At 46.4% G+C, this 24,279-nt stretch overlaps 1 protein-coding gene across 5 annotated transcripts; it reads right to left on the reverse strand.

Moving 5' to 3' along the window:
* Positions 1-922: 922 nt before the first annotated feature.
* ZNF275 (zinc finger protein 275) lies at positions 923-19,020 on the reverse strand. 5 transcript variants are annotated; one of them, XM_006043707.4, is made up of 4 exons: positions 18,864-19,020; positions 8,001-8,108; positions 7,212-7,296; positions 923-6,912 (listed from the first exon to the last, which is right to left on the reverse strand). In XM_006043707.4, the coding sequence occupies exon 4, from the start codon at positions 6,884-6,886 to the stop codon at positions 5,756-5,758; it is 1,131 nt and encodes a 376-aa protein (XP_006043769.1). In that variant the 5' UTR covers positions 6,887-6,912; positions 7,212-7,296; positions 8,001-8,108; positions 18,864-19,020; the 3' UTR covers positions 923-5,755. The 5 variants fall into 5 exon arrangements, with proteins under 5 accessions (XP_006043769.1, XP_006043770.1, XP_006043768.1 ...); XM_006043708.4 differs by having other exon boundaries at positions 7,212-7,355; XM_006043706.4 differs by having other exon boundaries at positions 7,212-7,395.
* Between the last annotated feature and the right edge of the window lie 5,259 nt (positions 19,021-24,279).

Here is a 24,279-nt window from a genome sequence, read left to right on the forward strand (position 1 = left end):
TGGACCTGTGGCCTTGACTTTTGCACAAGGCAGCTTGCCCGAACAGAGCTTGCACATGTATGAAGGGAAAAGAGGTGAAATTCTTGGTGGCAAGCACATCATGATACCAGCAAAGCAAGTGAGTGGTTCAAGCAGAGATGGCTGGGCTCTTGGTTGGGTGAGGCAGTATCACACCCCCTGCCTGGAAGTTGCATTTGGGTAGAGTAATTGACAGGACCTGGGGGAAAGAAGACATAGGCCTTGCCTGTGCACCTCCAGGGAGACAAGGTTGGTAGGTGGAGTCATGCTCCTTTCCAAAATGCAGCTCTCTCCTATTGGGGCACATTGTGGCCTGGAAGGGGCCAACCCATGCACTTCTTGGAGCCCATTTTTCACTTGGCCTTCCAGAATGGGGCAGCTGACTCCAAGGCTGAGCTCTGTTTGCATTTCAGAGGGTCAGGGAACCAGCAGCCTGTCCTCGTTGCCTGCCTTTTCTGAGGCAACAGACACTACAGAGGGGGCCAGCCACTGACCACCAAGAAGACTGACCTCCCTGCTCCTGCTCCTATGCAGCCCACAGAGGCTGGACAATTCTTAAGTCTCAGAAGCCCCTTCTGTCACCCCACTTCTGATTCCTAGCAGGAGAAGCTAAGGGGAAAGCTGGTCTTCCACTTCCACCTGGAATTTAGATCCAGGGGAGAACCTCAGCTATGGTGAAGGGAGGCACCTGGCTGAATGACAGGCCCCTTCTGCCAAGGGACAGCTCGAACTTCCAGGAAGACCAACTCTCTGTCTCCAGGGAACCCCGCTTCTCCTCTAGGCATCCAGCAGGCAGTTGCAGGGCATGGGGCGAGGCAAGACAGGGGCTGGAAGTCCAGAATGTGGAGAAAAAATGGAAGAACTGATAAACCAAGCTTTGACGAAATAAGTCAAGGACAACCAATGCCATTTAACATATATTTATTGAAATCTACTCAATGCAAGGCACTGTGCTAGATCTGGAAGGGGAATCAGACAAGAAGGGCCACCCCTGTCTTCTAAGAGCTCACAATCTAACGGGTTGGGGAGGTCGGGGAGAGCAAAGCGCTAGTGCAAGGCTGATTATAGTAACTGCTGTAAAACAGACAAGTTAAGGAGACTGGGGAAGAATGAGAAAAGAGAGCCAACAACCAAAACATGAACTGGGGCAGGGCATAATGGTTCTCAGATCTGCAAGTAACACTGAAGGCCATGTTTGTTTAAAGAGACCATTTCTACTTTAGAAAATAACCACCCGAACAGATGCAATGAGAACTACACATTATAAGTATACTAGTTATCCAGAAGTTATCAGTTTTCCAATATGACAGTTGGAAAGTAGCTGGAAGTAACTAGACACTTCCAAAATCAAGAATAGGGTGAGCAGTGACTTAACTCATTTCCTGGGGTAAACATGGGGTCAGGAAAGAACAATGCCCAGACAGAAAAATCATTGGTCAAACTCACTGAGGCTGGGAGGCATAGATTTGTATCCATGTTAGCAAACAGAATACCACATTGAAAAGAGATGTTTAGAACAGTCAGGTGGGGCTTGGTCTGGGGACAAGGGCTGGGTAGGACACGAGGAAAGCCAATCATGTGATTCTTCTCAGGAAGTGGACAAATGGGGAAATGCAATTGGTCTTGACAGACTGTAAAAAGCAGAGGCCTACTCAAGCTGGCTCAGGTCAAGGGGGTCTACGGCAGGGACACAAGTGGACCAGGGCAGTCGCCAGAGATCCCAGAAGGGAACTGCCAGGCTCCCTTGCAGTGCTGGGGTCAAGGCCTCTCTGAGGGTGCCCAGCAGGAGTCCATAGATCTTCAAGCTGGTGCTGCCCATCAGGGCAACTCCCCTAAATCCCAGGTGGCTCCCTCTTCCTTCCAGCACAAACTAGAAACTTCTCTGTTTTCTTATTTACACTTTACAGAGAACCCTAAAGATCTGGTCCATGTCTCCAGCTCTGTCGACCAATTACTGCCTGTGAGTCAAGTGTTCAGTTCTGGTTGAATGAACATGACCTTGACGGGGTGGGGGTCACATAACAGACAACAGGGCACAGCCCCGGGAATGCGGAATGCAACCCCACATGACAGAGATGCCCACCAGGACAGGGTGGGGCTCATTTTGGAAACTGGAGAGTGGGTATGACACAACTAATCCACACAGTTCATCTTATTAAGCAGCAGAAGTGGTAAACAGTTACTTTCTTCTGAAAATTTCAGCAAGTATTCAAAACTTTAATAAAAGTGATGGAAGGTTTTTTTTCAGAATATAAGAAAAGGACCCATTTTGAAGGACAGCTGGCATTCTACATAATCAACCTGCTCTCCATTTGCCTTGCAAAAGGAATACATGTGATTAGAAAGAAAAATGAAATGAGGTAGATACATAAATGCATAGACAAGCACACATGACAGCAAGTCTGATCACATTTTGCATCTGATGTAGCAGTAGACCTAGAGAGTCCAAGGAAATCCACCCCCTCCCCCAGGGACCCGAGGCAAACACTGAACTCGGTGCGACTACAGGACACACGTTAAAGCCACAGAGAGAGCATGGACTTCACCCACAAACACAGTGACAGAAAAGATGTGTTCACTCCGGTGGACGGTCTGTTCAAGAGAAAATCATAGAACTGAGAATGGAACAAAGGAAAGGAGGGCATGACAAGGTGCCAAGGTGCCAAGGTGCCGGGTCCTGGCTGGGGACAAGTGGAGTGGTGTCGACGATACTAAGTTCTGAGTTAATACTGCATCTAGATCCTTCCTAAAACCCAGGCAAGACATGGCAGGCTACTTTCAGGTTGCAATGCCAGACTTGCCCCCATGGATGCCAACATTCGTTACCAAATGACAGTTGCAGCAAATACGTCATTAATAGCTTGAAAAGAGAAAACTGATGAGACAGGAAGTAGTGATTTCAGACATAGATTTACACCTACTGCAAGAACTGAGGCCCCCTAGCAGAAAGAATTGCTATGTAACAAGAGCTGTCAGCTTCTCTCCAGCCCGGGGGTCAGGATGGAGATGTTGCAGAGAGCCACTGGTGTGACCTGGGGGAGCCATTCCAGAGTACCTCTGGCTAAGGTCACAAGGGTCACTGTGGGACCCTGCTTCCCAGCCCCGGTGGGCCTGTCAGAAGGGCGCCCTTCCTTAGCAGGCTCTCAAGCTTCCCCTCTACCCCAGGCACAGCTGCTGAGAAGTCACGCTACAGGGGCCAGGTTCTTGGCTAGCCCTTGCTGCTGTTCCTCCTGGGGGAGGCTGCTGAAAGTGAGAGACCAGTTCCAGGATGACCAATTTCTATTTCTATGCCACATGGGCTGTCGTCAGAAGGGCATCATTGCCCTCTGAACTCTTGTTTTAACTGCCCCTCTTGGGCAAGGCTGTGGCAAGTCACAACCCAGGCCTGGTGTAGCCATCAGAGGGGCAGGGTTGTCTCCAAGCCTTTGTTCTGTCACCCCCTCACAGATGTGGATGCAGGAGGTGACATCAGAACACACAGGTGAATTTCCTCCTAGTCACCAAAAGTGGAAGCCACCGAACTGGTGACCTCTTTCTAGTTCCAGAATCACTCTCTAGGAAGAGGATACCATCCATGTGACAGCCATCAGTCGGTTGAGTCTTCGTGTTTGAGATGTCTGTTGGGTGGATCTGCTGCTCAGGCACTGAATCCACGCCGAACCATGGCCAAGGCTCCCAGGAGCTGGAAGGTTGGCCAGCTGCTGCCAAGACCAAGTTTGGACCGTCCCATTGATCCTGACCCATAAGTGAGGTCCCGCCCCACTGCTGAGGCCAGGGCTATGCTGAGGAACAGTCAAGAGTGTTCTGGCCAATCCAAGATGGAAATTCCTCTTGAGTGCCTGGGTGGCCAGGTTGGATAGTCAAGTACTGCCCACTTATGTGCAGAGTCTTCATCTTGGATGAGGAGTGAGCCTGCATCTCTGGCCCATTTCCATCCAGCCTGCCCACCTGGACATCCACCTTCTGGTGGGGCAGGACTTTCAACTTTTCATTTGTAATTCAATATCTAGAAGAAAATACCATCATCTCTAACTACTGAAGCAATGGAAGTTACGATTTAACTGACAACAATGAACGCTTGGATATGTAAAAATCAAAAGCTTACAAAACAAAAATGTAATAAAATTGCTACAAAGAGCAAAGCAATAAAACTGGCAAAGAAATCATCACAATTGATATAGAAAGAACTGCTGTATAATGTCAATATATTCAAAGGTAACTTGATAACTGGTCAAAGGAGATGCACATATGATCTGCATGCGAGCAAATGGAAACAGTATTTTAAGCCATCATGTGAGAGAAAGAAGATGAGACTAGGAGTCAGGAGCCCTGGGTCTATCCCCAGTTCAGATACCAGTGAGTCACAGAACAACAGCAATAACCATGGAGGTGATGGCAGATGACTTCACTGAGTGTGTACCTCTGTGCCAGGTGAGGCATCTCGGTCCTTGCGATAACCTTAAGAGGTAGTCCTGTGATCATCTTCGTTTTATAGAGGTGGAAATGGAGGATTGGAGAAGTACCATCTAGGCCCCATATCAGGAGAGGCTATTGTTCCCCAAAAGGAGGCATCACCTTATGCTTAAGTCCTTGGGATGTCATTGTTATCATGTTGATCTTCTCTCAAATACTTGATTTTAATAGTCCTGCTTGAGGATGAGACCCATTAGCCTGAAATAAACTCCAGTCGATGCTAGTTTTGGATATGCATGGAAGTCACCAGGTTGAATTGGTTTAAGAAAAAAGGACACAAAAGAAATGTAACTCAGATTCAGTACTTCTTCTTAAGAGTATGAGCTCACAATGACAAGTTTTTAATGCTTTGAAAAAGCCTTTTAAAGTTCATTTAAAAAGGAACACCTTAAGTGGGTGCACTGTAGAACTATAGGACAAATTAAAAAAGGACAACCATCATTCTAATGTTACGTGAACAGGTACTTATGGCTTGTGGGAGGTGATTTCTAGTGAGAGCCTTGTGCAGGGATTGTCACAGTGCTACATGGCACACAGCTCATACAGATGGAAGCCACTGGATGGGCTTTGAAAATAATGACTCCAAAGGGGCTCTGAGGTTGGTGAAGACAGTGTGGTTAGAAATGCATAGGAGGAATTAGAATAAAATGATCTCATGGAGCAGAGTCAGGCAAAAACGGAATACTTTGTAAATTAATATATTATTATATATAATGTGATTTATAATAGGTATGCATAACTAAATTAATAAATTAAATATTATAAGACATTTGATTATTCTATTTACAACCCTAAAAATTTATAAATTCAAGTAGGCCAAAAACTTTGGGGTGATTGCTCTGTTAGGGAAAGTCGGGATTCACAATCTACAGATGCTGTCGTTGAATAGCTCTGGGTCTCCCTTTCCCTGAAGGGGGAGCTTGGAGGAAAACAAGCATCTCCATCCAGCTCCACTTCCCACATCCAGATTTCTCTTCTCTCATTCTCCGATTCAAGGCCTGTGGGTTTAAATACCTTGAAGGTACTCGAGGCCAGTTGAACCAGCCAAAATCAATCAAAATGGTAAAAGCTACTCTCGATAGGCAAAATGGGAAACATAGACACTTTATAAATTGCTGGTGGTAGTATAAATTGATTTCAACCTTTCTGAAGAGAAAATATATAAGCATTACAAAACTGTTCATCTCCTTTGACTCTGCCCTCCCCCTCTAGGGACCTGGCCCCGGCGGGAATCCGCTGCCAGCCGTGGGGCTGTGAGCCTCGCCTACTCATGGTGGGTTGGCTGATGCTTCTGCAGCGCCGACCGCCTCTTGAACACGCGGCCACACTCGCTGCACTCGCAGCGTCTTGTTCCACTGTGGGTCCTCCGATGGCGACTCAGGCCGGAGCTCCGGCGGAAGGCCTTCCCGCATTTGTCGCATTCATAGGGTTTCAGTCCGCTGTGGATGCGCCGGTGTTTGATCAGGTCAGAAGGCCCCCGGAAGGCCTTGCCGCAGTCGCCACAGGCATAAGGCCGCTCCCCAGTGTGGATGCGCTGGTGCTCTAGGAGGCTGGAGCTCTGCCTGAAGGCTTTGCCGCACTGGCCGCACTCGTATGGCTTCTCACCAGTGTGGATCCGCCGATGCTTGGTGAGCTCCGAGCTCCTCCGGAAGAGCTTGCCACAGTGGGGGCAACTGTAGGGCTTCGCTCCGCTGTGGATGCGCTGGTGCTCGGCCAGGCCATTGACTCCTCGGAAGGACTTGCCGCAGTCGTCGCAGTCGAAGGGCAGGTGGCCGGTGTGTATCCGCTGGTGCTTGAGAAGTTCCTGGCGATCCAGGAAATCCCTGCTACATGTCTTACAGGCGAAGGGCTTCTCCGAAGTGTGCAGCTTCTGATGGCGGAAGAGGTGGGTATTGACCTTGAAGGAGCGGCCACATTCCTCACAGTCAAAAGGCTTCTCTCGGCTGTGGACGCGCAGATGCTGACTGAGGCCTGCATTCTTCTTGAACCTTTTCCCGCATTCTTCACACTCGAAGGGTTTTGCCTCCTTTTCCATTTGCTCCCTCTTCTCCACGGCCCCGTCGAGGACCCAGCTGGGGCCTGGCTGGGGCTCTGCAGCCACATGGCTCTTCCTGTGCTCATTTAACTCAGCCACCCCATGAAAGACCTGACCGCAATCGCCGCACTCCCAGCCCTTCTTCTCACTGTGAATTCGCTGGTGCTGCACCAGGAGGACCTTAAGCCGAAAGGTATCCCCACACTCTTTACATGCAAAGTGATGCTCTACAGGCAAATTCTGGGGGCTTCCTCCCTTCCCCCCCGAGTCCCCATTCTGTTTGACCTCAGGGCTGGGCTCACTGGCCCTCGGGGAGCTTGTGGAAGCCATCTCCTGTGACTGTGCATTTTCATCCATCATTGGCTGTTGGGTTGCCCAGATGCTTTCTGAAATGAAAACCATAAGACACTGCAGTCTCAAGAGGAGGAAGGAATAATCACAGCAAAACGAGTGAGTGTCAACAATCACTTTGCTCCTGAGACAGCTGCTGACCACTTGGCAGGAGGTCACCAACCAGAAATAAGGACAGTAGACAGAAAGGGCATAAGGGCCTGGTTGCTGGAAGCTCCCTCTCAAGGTGGCTGAGGATCAAGCCACACCCCAAACATGTGGCTTCCTCCCCAAAGCTTCAGCTGGGCTTCCCCCATGATGCCCTGACATTTCTTCAAATTTCTTTTTTACTCACCTGAATGTTTAGCTCAATCCACATTAGGGGACGGCTCTGACTTGCTCCAGGTGAGAGACCAAGGTGAGGGTCAAAACAGGAACTCCTTCTCATGGAAAAAGAAACAGGCAGTAGCAGCAGCCAGAGATGACATCAGGTTGGGGCCTTTGAAGGGGAAGCTTTCAATCCTCAAAGGCTGGAGTGGCTGTTCCCTTAGGCAAGTCATCCATTAATATCAAATGCCTTTCCCAATGGTCAGCTCCTTCCAGGGGCTGGATGAAGCAAGCTCTGGGTCTATCCACATAGAGCACCAGGTTGTCTTCCTGAGGGGTGAATCCTCCCTTTCCCCTGTCCACTCTCCTTAAGGTCTGCACACTGAACTTGGAGTCCTTCCATAACTATCAAAGCTGACCCCTGGCAGTCTCTCCTCCTAAGAAGCCTCCCCACCTCACACATGCAGCCCCTTGTGGTGCTAAGGAACTTGCCATGTCAGCCTCTCTCAACAGTAAACTACAATAAAGTTCCCATACAATTTACATAATTTGTGGGTTAAAAAAGTATTTCATTATGGTGGCCAGTTTGTTCTAACTTCTTTATAAGCCGTTATGAGTTGGGAGGGATACCCGCTACTTTGACAGGTCGTGTGTAGCAGACCCTCTGTATTTCCTTACAGCCCATTCCCAGGGAGCATAAGCTGGAAGTTGGGCCTGTGTGGGACTAGACTGTCAGGTGCCCCCTTATCCCACTCCCAGCTCCGTAGGACCACGAAGCTGGTGGCAAATCTTGTGGAAGGGCTGGGGTCATCCTTACCCACAGATATCACGTTTCTTCAATATGCTGAGGTCCTCTGCTCAGGGTCCAGCCTCAATCACTCCGTTTGATGAGGTATTGTGCCACGTTACCAAATGTCACCGAATCCTGAAAGAATTCCCAGGAACAATCTGTCTTTCCATCCATTCTAGAATGAGGCAAGGGCAATGCCAGTAACCCCAGGGATGAGAGGTGAGAGTCTAGAGTGAGTATACATGCGAACATGGAAATCTAAGTATAAGCCTCAAGAAGTCCTAGAAAGAGAACCTGACCATGTGCCAGGAGACCTGGGCTGTGGCCCTGGCTCCCATTGTCTTCCCAAGAGACGTTAGCTCAATCACTTTCCTGAACTGAAACTCAGCTCCCCAACTGGGATGATGGAAATTACAAACCCAGCAGGTATCAATTCCTTGGCAGACTCTGGGGAGAGAAGCAGAAAGAGGGAGGAAAGATAGCAGCTGGGGTTCAGGTCCAGTTGTGTGTTATGCTGGGGCAAGAGGCAGAGACCAATACTAGAATCAGGAAGCAGTGACAAATTCCCAAGCTAGGCTGAGGGAAGCACAGCTCATCTGAGCCTCAAGCACTCCAAGGGGGCACTGCCAGGACTTGTTCCCAGGAATGGTAAGGACTTGGACAGGACTTGACTTCTTGGGTAAGGGCCAGACCCTGGGGATCAGGGGGAGCTAATGAAAGTGGAAAGAGCCACGAGTGACAGCAGCCCTGCCTCTGGGTCCCGTGGGATGAGACTGGTGATTTCCTTTTCACTTGTTTTAAATCTTGAGTCTTCTCTTGCACAGAGGTTGACTGACAAACTAGAACATGGACATACCTAAGAAAACATATCCCAAATAGTGGGGAAACTGGGCTGGCAGAGAACTGATAAAGGCAGCCCAGAGAGAATCCAGACAAGACAAATGAATGTTAGCCCAGGCACAGAGAGAAGACAAACTCAGACTGAAAGCCAGTGGCAGGAATATTGGCTCTCAGAGACAGGTCAGCCATAGGCCTCCTAGCAGTAGGCCTTGGAAAGTTTCATGCTCACACTGCACAGGAAGGCAGTGTTCCCCAAAAGAACATCAGAAGAAATAACTGGGAAGTGGGAGATCTTTTTCAACCTTGTAGGGGCAACAAAGAAACAGACTGGGCTACTAAAGGGAAGGGAACAGGAGCAAGGGCTTCCTGACTAGCAGTAAGGCCCTCAAAAGTCCATACTCCACCACACCAAAACAATTCATCAGGTGACAGCTTGCAGAGAAGAACATTTCTGTGATATATTTGACAAAATGAAAAGTTGAACAATAGCTGGAAAAAGACACCGCAAAAAAAAATTTTTTTTTCAAAGACTAAGTTGCTAAATAAAAGATCTGAACCACATGTGCAAGTTGCCTTTTTCTTTCAGATCCCACCACAAGTGTGTCTGCATCACAGACCGCCCACTTCAGTGAGTTCACAGAAACAGGAACCCAGTTTCTGTTCTGCTATCAAGTCAATTTGGTTCATAGTTAAATGAAAAGAAAGCATTTTTACACTAGCTCAAGGATTACAGAACCCAGGTACTCCAGAAATAGTTTTTCATAAAATTAGATGTTATATTAAAAGGGATGGACAGAGACTTCCACTTTTGGCTATGATGGAATAACAAGGAACGGATTTAATGTCTTATAAATAAATACAAAACTGGACAAAATAGATGTGAATCAACAGTTTTAAGTATTGGACAGCAGACAGCACAGGATGATGATCCTTGAGAGAAGAGAAACAAATAATATAAGCTTTGTCAGTGTCCCAGATATCTTCCGGAGGCAATTTCCAGATTATATTACAGGGAGAGGGGGACCAAACAGAGCTTGGTGGCTTTATTACCAACACAGACCAGAATTCAGGGAAGCTAAGGCAAAGCAAAGTTCCAGAAACGAGGGAGCTATGCAGAAAAAAGAGCTCAAAAAAATCTGCACAAGATTCCCCTTGAGTCTTTCTTGACCACTAAGCCATGCATGCATACAATAAAACTCACAAAGACTAGGAAAACAATGACCAGGAAGTTGTAAGTTGAATAATTCCTAAGACACACAAAGGTAGGGAGATATTCAGGGTCCAACCAACGAGAGTACAGAGTTCTCAGTGATCATCTGGGGTATTCAGTAGAGAATCAGAGAGGCCATGCTTTAGTAGCAGGACTGATTTATCCTTGGAGCCAGAGTGACCCTGGATCTGCTCTAGAAAAACATAAAAATAGGGCTTGAAGGGATGAAACTATTCCATAAGCAACTACCTCCAAAAACAAAGTCTAACTCTTTTCACAGTGAAACAACAAAATCCATACATTCAACAACATAATCTCTACAATGTTCAACATCCAATAAATAATTAAGTAAATGCCAAGAAGCAGGGAAAAAATGTGACTCATGGAAAGGAAAATAGAAACACCCAGAAATGATCACTGACAGACAAGGATAACAGCTAGTTTAACAATGTATAACTATTTAAAGAAAAACAGGAACATAATGAAAGAAATGGATGATAAAAACAAACTGAATGGGACTTACTGAGGTGAAAATTGTAACATTTAAAATGAAAATTTCACTGGATGTGCTTAACAGCAGATTAGATGCAGCCTTCTCCCCCTGCCCCAAAAGATTAGAAAATCTGAAGACCTAGCAATAAAAATTATCCCAAATGAAGATCAGAAAGAAAAAAATATTTAACAGTGTTTCATTGACTTGGGGATAACAAAAAGTGGTCTAACACACATATAATTGGAATCTGAGAAGATGAGGAAAAGCAGGGGGGGATAAAAGTATAATTGAAGAAATAATGGTTAAAATTTATTATTTTCTAAATTGGATAAAACCTATATCCAAGAAGCCCAATCACCCCTTAGCAAGACTAAACAAACACACAAAAAACAAAACCAGAAAAAACCCCACACTTGTACACTAAGACACATCATAATCATATCGCTGAAAACTAGTGATAAAGAAAAAATCTTAAAGTAGCCAGAGAATAAAAGATGTTGTATACAAAGGAGCAAAGATAATAACTGCTGACTTCTTATCAGAAAATGTGCAAGCCAGAAAACAACTTCATGACATTTTTAAAGTGCTAAAGGGAAAAAAAAAAACACATGTCAACCAAGAATTTGATATTTAGGGAAAGTATCCTTCAAAAATGAAGGCAAAAAACAAACTTTTTTAGACAAAGAAAAGCTGAAAGAATCTGTCACCAGCAGATCCACACAATAAGACATATTTAAGAAAATTCTTCAGGTGAAGGGAAATGGTACCAGATGGAAACTTGGATCACAAAGGAATGAAGAACACCAGGAACGTAAATATGTGCTGAAATATAGAACACTTTTACATCTTTAAGAGAAAGCTGAACATTTAGAGAAAAAAATAGTAAGGTAGTATGGGGTTTATAGGGCTTCCCTGGTGGCTCAGTCGTAAACAATCCACCTGCTGAAGCAGGAGACGCAGGTTCGATCCTTGGGTTGGGAGCATCCCTGGGTTGGGAGGATTCCCCTGGAGAAGGAAATGGCAACCCACCCCAGTATTCTTGCCTGGGAAATCCTATGGACAGAGGAGCCTGGCAGGCTACAATCTATGGGGTTGCAAAAGAGTTAGACACAACTTAGCAACTAAACAAAACCAACAATTGGGGTTTATAACATATATAGAAATAAAATATAAGACTGTGCTTTAGGAAGCCCTCCAAGCCTCTGATACATGGCAGTAGTGGAGATAAAATAAATAATCCAAAAGTAGGTTAAAAAAAACAAATGAAAAAGAACAGTTAGGGCAAGCAGAAACAAATAGCAAGAGGCAAATGTAAACACAACCATATGGATAGTTAAGTTAAATATAAATGTACTAAACACACACCAATTAATTTGCAGAGATTATCAGATTGTATTTTTTTAAAAAAGAAACTCAAGTGTGTGCTAGACGTCTACAAGAAATTTTAAAGTTAAAGACTTTAAATGTAAAGAGAGAGATAGGTTAAAAGTAAAAGGATGGAAAACAATACAATATAACCAACATGAAGAGTGTCAGTAATCCCAATGTCATAAAAACAAGAGGGAGACCTTCCTGAAGAATCCTAGAACTCAGAGCAGGAAGAAAACTGGAGAGCTCAAGCATAAAATCGGTAGGTTGTAAGGGACAAGAAAAAAAAAAACATAGGACAAAAGATAAATGAGTAAATGAAAAGGAAAAAAAATCAACAGGTGGCCAATACAGCATGATACACAGCAGATTACAAAAATTTGAATCCTCCATCAAACAAGATTATAGACAGACAGTAGCTGTTTATTAAAAAAAATCACAGACTGTAGAGGAAGGGGAAAGAACAGTATACATTTGCGTTTTAAGGAAAAAAAGGAATAAACAGAGTGACTCACAGCTAATGAGCACATCAAGACTGCAATGTGCACCACCCTGGTGTAGAGTCCAGGTCTAGAAAGGTCTTCAGCTTTCTGTTTCTGTCATGAATGTTTAGTAACCAAGCTGCATTTCTTTAGTAACCAGAAAGGAACAACAGTTTTAAAAGATTTCAGTAGACTCTGGATAAGAAAGATGCTCAGCATGTGAGAAGACAAGGCCAAGGCCAAGAAGACAAGAGGGAATAATAGTCCTTGAAGCTGGGCAATGTCCTGAGGTGCCCACACAGGCAAGCCACAACAGAGCAGGGCTGGCAGGAATGCGTGGGCAGTCCCAGAAAGCTTAGAGGCAGGTCCATGGGATTGTGAATTCCTGGGATCATTCCCCCAAGCTATAAGCAATATGACAGGTGTGAGGGAAGGCTTCCTTTGGCCCCAAAGTCCACAGAAACTCTACTTCCATCTTGAAGTGACTCCCCAGTGTGTGAGGGAAGCCCTAGGTGCCCAGCAGCCAAGACTTCTGTAACCCACTGTCCCCTGGGCAGGGCTTCCTTCTTCCTGGCATACATTTGATATTTGGTTTGACCTTGGCTTCCAATACAAAATGAACGGGTCATCGATTATTTACATAGTTCATTCTAAAAAATTCACTTCTTATTGATATTGAGGCTTTGTTGCCAAATGGAATGAAGAGGAAAACATCTCCCCTTCACCTGAGCAAGATGGTCTGTTACAAGCCTTGCCTCACTACCCTCAGGCCAGAGACCTAAGGCCTTAACCCACTCCAAGGCCCTGGCTGAGCCCACCAGACCCATATGTCTCAGTCAGTCCTTCCAGACACTCAGTTTTCATCCCGTCCTAAATATACCAAGGCAATAATCCCGAGAGCCTCTGAACCTGCCTCAAGTGGCTCCTTCGAAGAATTCGGGCCTCACTCAAGTGCCACCTCCTCCAAATGTCTTCACTCTGCAGCTCCATCACATACTTACAATACTTTTCACTACCTAAAACTTACCCTCTGAAATTGCTTGTTTTTACCTGATTCTCCCTGGGGAAAATGGCACCTCTCACAGGATAGGGCCCTTCTCTTTCTTGGCCACCCCTGAATCCCCAGCATTCAGGGAGCAGTAGCTCTTAGCACTCAGTGGACATGTGACACCCTGTGAGGGAGGGGTGAGTTACATAACTCTCATTAACAGAGCACCTACTATGCATTTGGCACTGTGCTTCTCCCTTCACAGGCTTCCCTAGTGGTGCACTGGTAAAGAATGCACATATCAATGCATGAGACGCAGGTTCAATCCCTGGGTCGGGAAGATCCCCTGGAGGAGGGCATAGCAACCTACTCCAGTATTCTTGCCTGGAGAATCCCATGGACAGAGGAGCCTGGCGGGCTACAGTCTGTGGGGTCACAAAGAATTGGACATGACTGAAGTGACTGAGCACGTAGATACTTCTCCTTTAAATGTGCAAAGAGTTGGACACAACTGAGTGACTGCCTCTATTTTACCGAGAATGAAGAAACGGATCTGAGGGGTGAAATAAATTGCCTAAGGTCTAGCTCCCAAGATTTGAGGCATTTTGAGCCACACCAGAGAAGAGAGAGAAGTAATCTGCCACAAAGTAATACCTAACACTGGGCCTTGTCCAAAGGCCAGGCTACTGTGTCATCGAAGCCTAATGGTATGTATGGGTTTAGGGGACTTGCTTTCAGTCCCATGCACAAAAGATACACATGTCATTCTTTCATTCACAGTTTTTCCAAGCCATCCATGCTTAATTGAAAAGGTCCTCCTGAAAAGTTCCCATTTAATTGAGCAGATCCTACCAAAGTGTATTCACTTAATTGGCATGAAGTCCTGGAGATACAACCCCCAAGTGAATTGTTAATTATCTTCTCCAGTGTAGCAACAGGACTGGCTCTTCCTGTACCAGGCTTGCCCAGGGGACTTAACCCAACTGCACTTCAGATCACCACCCACAGTGACAAGAGACTATGGACACATGGAGACCGTGACAGACAGAGGCCATTTCAAAGGTGTCCATAAAAATGGGAGGGGAAAAGTGAGCCCTGCTTTCATAAAAGGAAGCTAAACTCTGCATAATGAATCAGATATATTGGGGAAAACATTTACGAGACACAAAGGAAGATCATTTAAAAATGATCCACTGCAGTTAAAAATAGAATCATCATCAATCCTGAAAACAATCTGATAATTCAGAAGCTATGTCACCCAACCACTCCACTTTAAAATGGTGGAACTAATCTGGAAAAGAAGCTGGACTCCATGACACAGGTGTCTACTGCCTTCCAAAGGTGGACCTTGTGAAATCAAGGTCAAATTGATTCCAGGCACAATATGAAAACCATTGTCCTGTACTCAATGGATACACAGGGAGATCCTGACCTTGAACATGAGGCACTTTAACTCACCATGGACAAGCATACCCAAATCTTATAAGTGCACTCCTTTGCCCAACCAGGAAAGAGAAGTCGGTAGAAAGACTTTGGGAAAACAAATCTTGGCCTTTTAATATAAACAATATTATCTTTCTTCTTTAAGCAGGATCTTTAGTGTAGTCTAACAACTCTATGCTCCCAGAGAATAAAGACTCTATCAGGTTGACTGTGGATTCTACCCTGGAGCTAGCCAAGTGCCACAGACTCTGCAGCTGCTTCACAGACACATTTCTGAAACATCATGCTTCCTAAAACCTGAGAGTTCATGTCAGTGAATAAAGGTTCCTGATATGTGCTTTAGACGGCAATGTAAATTTTAACCAACTTATTTAAATCCAATTTTCTGTATCCAATCAGAAACACTGAAAACCAAAACAATCATTTCACCCTGATTTGAAAGAACAGAAATTAACAGCTGAATTTAATGGAGCCAAAAGCCAACATTTGTCACAAAAGCAGGGAATACTTTAGTGTCTTCTGGTCATTTTGGAGCTCGGGACCCCTACTGAGGGTGTCTGGTTACTAGGAAAGGTCACTTCTGAGCCTAAGAGATCAGCAGTAGACTGATTTCATGGCACAAGTAGCCAGGGTGCCTCCTCAGCAGGTGCCAGCATTCTATGGGCAATGGGCACAGGGGAGAGGGAGCAAAGCCATGCAAACTAGAACTAGCAGCTTCCAGAAACTTCAAAGAGGTGCCAGAAGCACCTGGTCTCCTTGGAACATCTAGATAAGGACTGAAGCAGAATGTCCCCAGACCCTAGAAGATAACAGGTGGCTCACGGTGTTCAATTCAGTTCTGGGCCACAGCAAAAATGCCCTAGAGGGAATATTTATAGATCACACGAGAGACTGCACTTTCTATCATCTAATTCAGATAGGTGCCTTCAGTTCCCTCTCCCATCACTAACCCTAACCCTAAATCATCCTATTAATCACCTGGATTCCCAATTCTCCTTGCTGGATGTCTGTTCTCCCTTGAGTTGTGCTCTCAGATCAATAGAATTATATCTGGACAAAGATCGCCCAACAGCACTGGCATATATAAAAATATAAGTGCTTCCAGAACCAAAATAATACTTCTCACCACCTTGCATCCCCATGGGGTCTTCTAACAGCATGGCCAGCTTTAAGGCCAGCAGACCTGGTCTATAAACATCCAGACTTACCCAAAAGAGACATACAGAGATGGCATCATGTCTCAGAACAATTCTGAACAATTACTCAGGCAGGTAAAGTCCTACCTGTTCGACTAAAATAATTTGGGAAGACAGAACTTGGGCACACCTTCCGGGAACATGTCTTTTTGGGTCACAAGTGTTCAAAGGACAGGCTGTGAGACTGAATACACTGTTGAGACACCAATCCACCCAAGTCCGGCAATTCTGGGATGCCAAGGGCCTGAGCTCTCAACCTGTCAGGCCAGGCTGTGGCTACAACGCCCATTTGGGCTCACCCTGTACTGTGCACATGCACTGCTACTAGAAGTGAATCCTAAAGGGCCAACAGAGAGGGTGTCTCACCAGTAGAGTCTGTTTCTCTCGGGATGTTTGTGTCTGTGTGTGCCTTTTTCTCTGTGCGTGGGTGGGAGGCATCTGTCTCTGTCTTCCCCAGTTTTCCTCTCTTACTCTGCCTGGGCACCTGCCCCTCTCTGTTTACGTTTCCATTTTCTTTGCCTTCTATAAAAAGCCAGAAGGTAGACCAGAAGGGGATTTTGTAGTGTTTGTTGTACTTAATTGAGGGAAGGTTTATGTTCCCATTTCCCCAAGAAAATGCATGCTATCTTACTGAAAATGAAAATAAATTGTAAGTATAGCTTCATTTAAGTTACACTGTCCTGGATATGAATGATTCTAAATGGGGATGGGGGATGCTGTGCAAATACCAAGGGGCCCTGGGCCAGTTGTGGAGCCCAGGCAAATTAGGGCCAGAGCTAGATGGGTGCGTTAGACCCTTGGCTTGGGGTGTGCTAACAACTCAAGGGGCAGAGTAGCAGGTGTAGGTGGGGACGAGAAATCTGCATTTTCAACCAGCACTCAGGAGACTGGGATGCAGACTTGTGCCTTGTTAACATTGGGCCCATCTAGAATCTGGAGGCTTCCTCACCTCCAGCACTCAGCAGACAGGTTTCTGGCCCATGAGCCTCTTGAATGGGATGCCACTCTCTGCTGACTGTCAGATTTCTGGGCAGGGAATTCACACTTTCTAGTGATTTTCTAGGAGAAGGCAATGGCACCCCACTCCAGTACTCTTGCCTGGAAAATCCCATGGATGGAGGAGCCTGGTAGGCTGCAGTCCATGGGGTCGCTAAGAGTCAGACACGACTGAGCGACTTCACTTTCACTTTTCACTTTCATGCACTGGAGAAGGAAATGGCAACCCACTCCAGTGTTCTTGCCTGGAGAATCCCAGGGACGGTGGAGCCTGGTGGGCTGCCGTCTATGGGGTCGCACAGAGTTGGACACGGCTGAAGTGACTTAGCAGCAGCAGCAGCAGCAGCAGTGATTTGCTAAGGGGTCTCTCACCCAAAGAAGGCTGAAAATCAGTGTTCAATAGAATTCTAAATGCAGATCCTAAGACATTTTGAGAGAATGTATTGGACTGCGCCAGGTACTGTGCAAGCTGCTTCGACTTAAAGGCCCAGTTGGGGAGGGAGGATGGGGGGTGGGATGAGGCAGCATTAGTACCTAGAGGGAGTGCTGTTCTAGCAAGCCCATCTGAAATCCTTTGGTAAAAGAAAAATGTCAAGTCTGAGGTTGAAGAAGAAATATTTCACTGACCAAGGAGTCTAGAGGGGGCTGATGGCCCCTGGCTGGGCCAACGCTGGCTGGAGGGTGTCAATTGGAACAGGGTGGGACCTCTGGGAACAGGGCCAGTGGCGGGGGTGGGAGGCAGTGGTGGTGGTGGTGGTGAAAGGGACCATGGGCTTTCTGCCGCAGGCGACTGTGTTGTGAGGGAGGATGGAAAAAGACATGTAATTAATCAACCAAATATAGACTAGTTCAGTTCAGTTCAGTCGCTCAGTCGTGCCCGACTCTTTGCGACCCCCATGAATCGCAGCACGAGGCCTCCCTGTCGATCACTAACTCCCGGAGTTCACTCAAACTCACGTCCATCGAGTCGGTGATGCCATCCAGCCATCTCATCCTCTGTCGTCCCCTTTTCCTCCTGCCCCCAATCCCTCCCAGCATCAGGCAGCAAAGGAGTTTGGTGGGGGCACTGGAGAGTGAGATGTAGCCCGAGAAGGGCGACAGGAAAACCTCTTTTCAGATCCAGGGCCTTGGGCTCGTTTTCACCCAGCAAGGGCTGCCCCTCCCCCTCCCTCACAGCCCTTGGGCTCTAGGCTACCCCTTCACCCTCCCTACCAAGCCGAGGCTCGACCCCTTCCTAAAAGGAAAAGAGGGACTCCGCCTGCAGGAACCGTCCCCAATACAGCAGGAACTGTCCCCAGTACAGCGTCTCTGGCTGCTGTTCAGCCCCTCCCCCAGATGGGGGGAAAAGCCCTTTAACACACACTCCCCCACACAACGCCCTCTTCCAGTCGGCCTTCTCCGCGCTTGGGACGGGAGATCTCCCTCTTTTCATAGTGGCCGGTTCCCATCCCCTAGTGTCACCCCCAAAGCAGCGTAGGCCTCGGCACGTCCAGCGATTCCTGCCCCTAACCATCGCCCCCTGCCCGCCGCGGGAAGGCCTTCAGCCTCCTCATACCCACCATCTCGGACCTGTGCCCCTCTCCAGCTGGCCCCAGGGCAGAGCAGCTTCCCGAGGCAACACAAACGCTCCTCCCCAACAAGGCTTGGCCGCCTTCTGCCCCCCCCTCCCCTGCACACTTTCTGGAACACTCAACCCAGTTCTGCACACTCTCCTGGGCCGCCCCCTGCACATCCTCCCGGGGCCCAAACGATCACCCGGGCCCCGCACATTCATCCGCGGTCCCCAGCACATCCTCTTGCGGCCCGCACGCTCATCCTGGCCTCGCGCACCCTCCCGGGCCCCGCGCACATCCTCTTATGGCCCGCACGCTCACCCTAGCCTGGCGGCGGCCGACGCGCGGCCCTTGGCGGAGCAGCGCTGGCGAGGCCCAAGCCTCGCGTGGCAGGAAGCGCCACGGAGCAGCTAGCGCACTGCCGAGCCTAGCAGCCCAGCGGCGCGTTTCCGGAGCCGCAGGCGCCGCCGTGGGTAGTGGGAGGGCGAGGCCCCGCCCCGACTTCGGCCCCGCCCGGGCCGCCGGTCCCGATTGGCCCGGAGAGGGGGCGGGACGGGAAGGGGGCGTGGCTAAGCCCGGGTTTAGGGTCTGGCCAGACCCCAGGGGAGCAGTGAGCGCAGGCAAGAAGCTTCGGTGGAGGCAGGAGGCGTGGAATGAGAGTACTAAAGAGTGAATGAATGAGTGAACTAGCGAATGAACTGACAAGCCTACGAAGGAGGGAACGAAGAAATGGACAGGACCCCTCCCTCTTGGGCGCCTTTAGAACGGGAATATGGGTGGGGGGGATGAGAAGGGAGGGCGAGGCAGAGCAAAGCCAGCCTCCACTGGAGGGATCAAAGTGGCTCACTCATTCATGCAAGGTTTTGTGAGCCCTAGCAATGCCAGATACTGAGACTACAACTGTGAGCGAAACCAGGCTACATCCTTGCTATCAGGGGGGCGTGCATTCGGTTCCCAAGGGCTCCTGTGAATGTGTGTGTGTTTGGGTGTGTGTGTACGTGTATGCCCATGTGCTCGAGTAAAGATGGAAGGGAAACACATTTGAGTAAATTTCAAAATAGCAGGTCATACTATGAAAAGAACAGGATTCTTGGATCGGGGGTGTTGCAAGTATTGACAGCTGCTTCCAGATGAATATCTGCCATTCAACAAAGATCTAAGAAGCTGCAGTGCTCTGCAGTGTTCTAAGCCCATCTATGCTTTCTTGAAGATTCCTGTTTCATAAAGGTCATATAACAATAATAAACAAGGGTTAACAAACAATGCATAAGAATAAGAACTGTGAAGAACATCATTTAGGGTGGTGTTTGGGAGTGGTGGGAGGGAAACTTCAGGGAGGCTATGGTTGATATGAGACTTGAATTACAAGAACTCAGCGTGAAGGTTGTTGATAGGAAGAGCGTCAAAAGGAACAGCAAGTGCGAATTCCCTGTGATAGGAACCAATTAGGCATATTCTAGTATCAAAAGAAAAATGTTGGAGTAAGCCAAGGGAAAAAGAGCCACACTGAAAGGATGAAGCTGGGTACTGAAACTGAGTTTGAAGGACACAGTCTAATTTTTCATTTTTTATTAATATACCTTTATTTTATTAGTGATAATGATTATAACCAACTTCTTAAATATTCTTGTAGCAATTTTATTTACTACATGCTGCCTTTCTTATTTACCTTCCACATTTTATTATGAAAGCTTTGCAACATACAGATCAATTGAAAGATGTGTACCCATGTACCAACCACCAATATTGTACAATTAGCATTATGCCATACTTGCTTGATTGCATGGTCATCCTTATATTACCAATCCATTTCAAAGTAAGTTGCAGACATACAAGCACACTTCACACCTTAACACTCCAGCCTGCATATCATTACCTAGAGCTGCATGGCATTACCTAGCATACCTGTTTACTGCATAGCATTACCTCAGATCCGTCACTCAGTCATGTCTGACTCTTTGTGACTCCATGAACCGCAGCATACCAGGCCTCCCTGTCCATCACCAACTGCCAGAGTCTACCCAAACCCATGTTCATTGAGTCAGTGATGCCACCCAACCATCTCATTCTCTGTTGTCCCCTTCTCCTCCTGCCCTCAAACTTTCCCAGCATCAGGGTCTTTTCAAATGAGTCAGCTTTATGCATCAGATGGCCAAAGTACTGGAGTTTCAGCTCCAACATCAGTCCTTCCAATGAACACCCAGGACTCACCTCCCTTAGAATGGACTGGTTGGATCTCCTTGCAGTCCAAGGGACTCTCAAGAGTCTTCTCCAACATCACAGTTCAAAAGCATCAATTCTTTGGTGCTCAGCTTTCTTTATAGTCCAACTCTCACATGCATACATGACTACTGGAAAAACCATAGCCTTGATTAGACTGACCTTTGTTGACAAAGTGATGTCTCTGCTTTTTAATATGCTATCTAGGTTGGTCATAACCCTCCTTCCAAGGAGTAAGCGTCTTTTAATTTCATTGCTGCAATCACCATCTGCAGTGATCTTGGAGCCCAGAAAAATAAAGTCAGCCACTGTTTCCACTGTTTCTCCATCTATTTGCCATGAAGTGATGGGACAGGATGCCATGATCTTAGTTTTCTGAATGTTGAGCTTTAAGCCAACTTTTTAACTCTCCTCTTTTACTTTCATCAAGAGGCTCTACCTAGCATTACCTAGCATACCTGTTTACTGTTATTTTCTGTTTTTTGGAGGTAAAATTTACATACAGTGAAATGCCCAAATTTTAAGTGCCCCATGCAGTGAGTTTTGACAAACATACTCTAAACTCTTGTCAGGATACTGAACATTATCAACACCCCAGAAATTTCCCTTGTGCCCATTCCCAGTCAGTGTGGGTGTGTCATCAGTTGCTAAGTCATGTCTGACTCTGTGGGACCCCATGGACTGTAACCCACCAGGTTGCTCTGCCCATTGGATTTTCCAGGCAAGAATACTGGAGTGGGTTGCCATTTCTTTCTCTAGGGGATCTTCCTGACCCATGGATCAAATCCACATCTGTGTCTTCTGCATTGGCAGGCCGATTCCTTACCACTGAGCCACCTGGGAAGCACTTCATTCACCGTCAGTTCCCACCACAATTCAACATAGGGGCAACTGGTGTTCTAAATTTTTTCCATCTTACATTACTTTCACCAATTTGAGAACTTCATATAAATGGAATCACATGGTATGTACTATTTTGTGTCTGTCATGTTTGCCTCTTTGCAACCCCATGGACTGTAGCCCATGAGACTCCTCTGTTCATGGAATTCTCCAGGCAAGAATACTGGAGTGGGTAGCCATTCCTTTCTCCAGGGGATCTTCCCAACCCAAGAACTGAACTCAGGTCTCTTGCATTGCAGGCAGATTCTTTACCGTCTGAGCCAACAGTGTTTGGTTTCCTTCATTCAGTATGATGATTTATTTATGTTGTTTAAAGTGTTGCTTCTTTCCTTTAATTACTGAGTAGTATTCCATCTTGTGAGATGCCAGGCTGGATGAATCACAAGCTGGAATCAAGACTGAGAAATATCAACAACCTCAGGTATGCAGATACCACTCTAATGGCAGAGAGTGGAGAGGAACTAAAGAGCCTCTTGATGATGGTCAAAGAGGAGAGTGAAAAAGCTGACTTGAAACTCATCATTCAAAAACCTAAGATCATGGTATCCAGTCCCATCACTTCATGGCAAATAAAAGGGGGAAAAGTGGCAGCAGGGGCATATTTTATTTTCTTAGGCTCCAAAATCATTGGGGACGTTGACTGAAGCTGTGAAATGAAAAGATGCTTGCTCCTTGGAAGGAAAGCTATGATAAACCTAGACAGCTTATTAAAAAGCAGAGACGTCACTTTGCAGACAAAGGTCCACATAGTCAAAGCTATGGTTTTTCCAGTAGTCATGTACAGATATCAGTGTCGGACCATAAAGAAGGCTGAACACTGATGAATTGATGTCTTTGAATTGTGGTGCTGGAGAAGACTCTTGAGAGTCCCTTGGCAGCAAGGAACACAAGCCAGTCAATCTTAAAGGAAATCAGCCTTGAATATTTATTGGAAGGGCTGATGCTGAAGCTCCAATCCTTCGGCCACCTGATGTGAAGAGCCGATTCATTGGAAAAGACATTGATCCTGGTAATGACTGAGGGCAGAGGAGAAGGGGATGACAGGATGAGATGGTTGGATGGCATCACCGACTCAGTGAACATGAATCTGAGCAAATTCCAGGATATAGTGAAGTTCAGGGGAGCCTGGCATGCTGCAGTCCATGGGGTCACTAAGAGTCAGACATGACTTAGTGACTGAACAACAACAGTATCCCATTGTCTGAATATATTTGAGTTGATTTTTATTCATTCACCTGTTTATGATTTGAGCTGTTTCCATTTTGGAGTGTTATAAATAAACTTACCATGAACACTTGTGTACAACCTTGTGTAGACATATGCTTTCATTTGGTTGGATAACTACCTAGAAAGGGAACTGCCACAAAGGAGAATTGTTTTATAAGAAACTGCCAGAATATTCTCTGAAGTGGTTGTACAATTTATGTTCCCACCAGATATGTATGAGAATTCCTTTTCAATCCTCCTCTGCATTTGGGGTTGTCAGCCTTTATTTTTAGCCATTTAAGTGTGTATGAAGTGGTAATTCATTGTGATTTTAATTATCATCTCCTTGATGACTAATCATGTTGCGTGTGATGTCTTTATGTGCTTACTGGCCACTTCTGTATCTTCCTTTGTAAAGTGTCTGTTTTTAATAACTTGTTCACATTTATGGGTATTTTGTCTCTTTATTACTTACTTGTAGGTTTTTTTTTTAAACAGCCCCTTAGAGGTATATTTGGCAAACAATAACCTGGAAATGTTCAAACTGCACTGTCTGATAAGGTTTGACATATATATATATATATACACATTCATGAAACCATCACTACAATCAAGGTAATAAAGATATCTATTACTCTCTAAGATTCCTCATGTACCTTTGTAGTCCTTTTTGCCTTTCTCTTCTTGCTCCTCTTGTCCTAAGCAACCACTGATCTGCTTTCTGTCACTGTAAGGTAGTTTGCATTTTCTAGAGTTTTACGTAGATGGAATTGTATAATAAATGGTACCCATGTCCAAGGTAAGGAGCAGTGGCTGTGCTTTGCTGGAGCAGATGTGAAGAGATACCCCACATCCAAGGTAAGAGAAACCCAAGTAAGACGGTAGGCACTGAGAGAGGGCATCAGAGGACACACAGAGTGAAACCACAATCAGACAGCTAGCCAATCTGATCACGTGGGCCACAGCCTTGTCTAACTCAATGAAACTAAGCCATGCCGTGTGGGGCCACCCAAGACGGGCAGGTCATGGTGGACAGGTCTGATAGAATGTGGTCCACTGGAGAAGGGAATGGCAAACCACTTCAGTGTTCTTGCCTTGAGAACCCCATGAACAGTATGAAAAGGCAAAAAGATAGGACACTGAAAGATGAACTCCCCAGGTTGGTAGGTGCCCAATATGCTACTGGAGATCAGTGGAGAAATAAGTCCAGAAAGAATGAAGGGATGGAGCCAAAGCAAAAACAACACCCAGTTGTGGATGGGACTGGTGATAGAAACAAGGTTTGATGCAGTAAAGTGCAATACTGCATAGGAACCTGGAATGTTAGGTCCATGAATCAAGGCAAATTGGAAGCGGTCAAACAAGAGATGGCAAGAGTGAACATCGACATTCTAGGAATCAGCGAACTAAG

This window comes from Bubalus bubalis, chromosome X (assembly GCF_019923935.1).
Source record: "Bubalus bubalis isolate 160015118507 breed Murrah chromosome X, NDDB_SH_1, whole genome shotgun sequence".
NCBI classification, from domain to species: Eukaryota; Metazoa; Chordata; class Mammalia; order Artiodactyla; family Bovidae; genus Bubalus; species Bubalus bubalis.

Bases quoted from the DNA above. Each gene is read 5' to 3' on its own strand.
- ZNF275 (XM_006043707.4), bottom strand. From the start codon at position 6,886: ATGATGGATGAAAATGCACAGTCACAGGAGATGGCTTCCACAAGCTCC.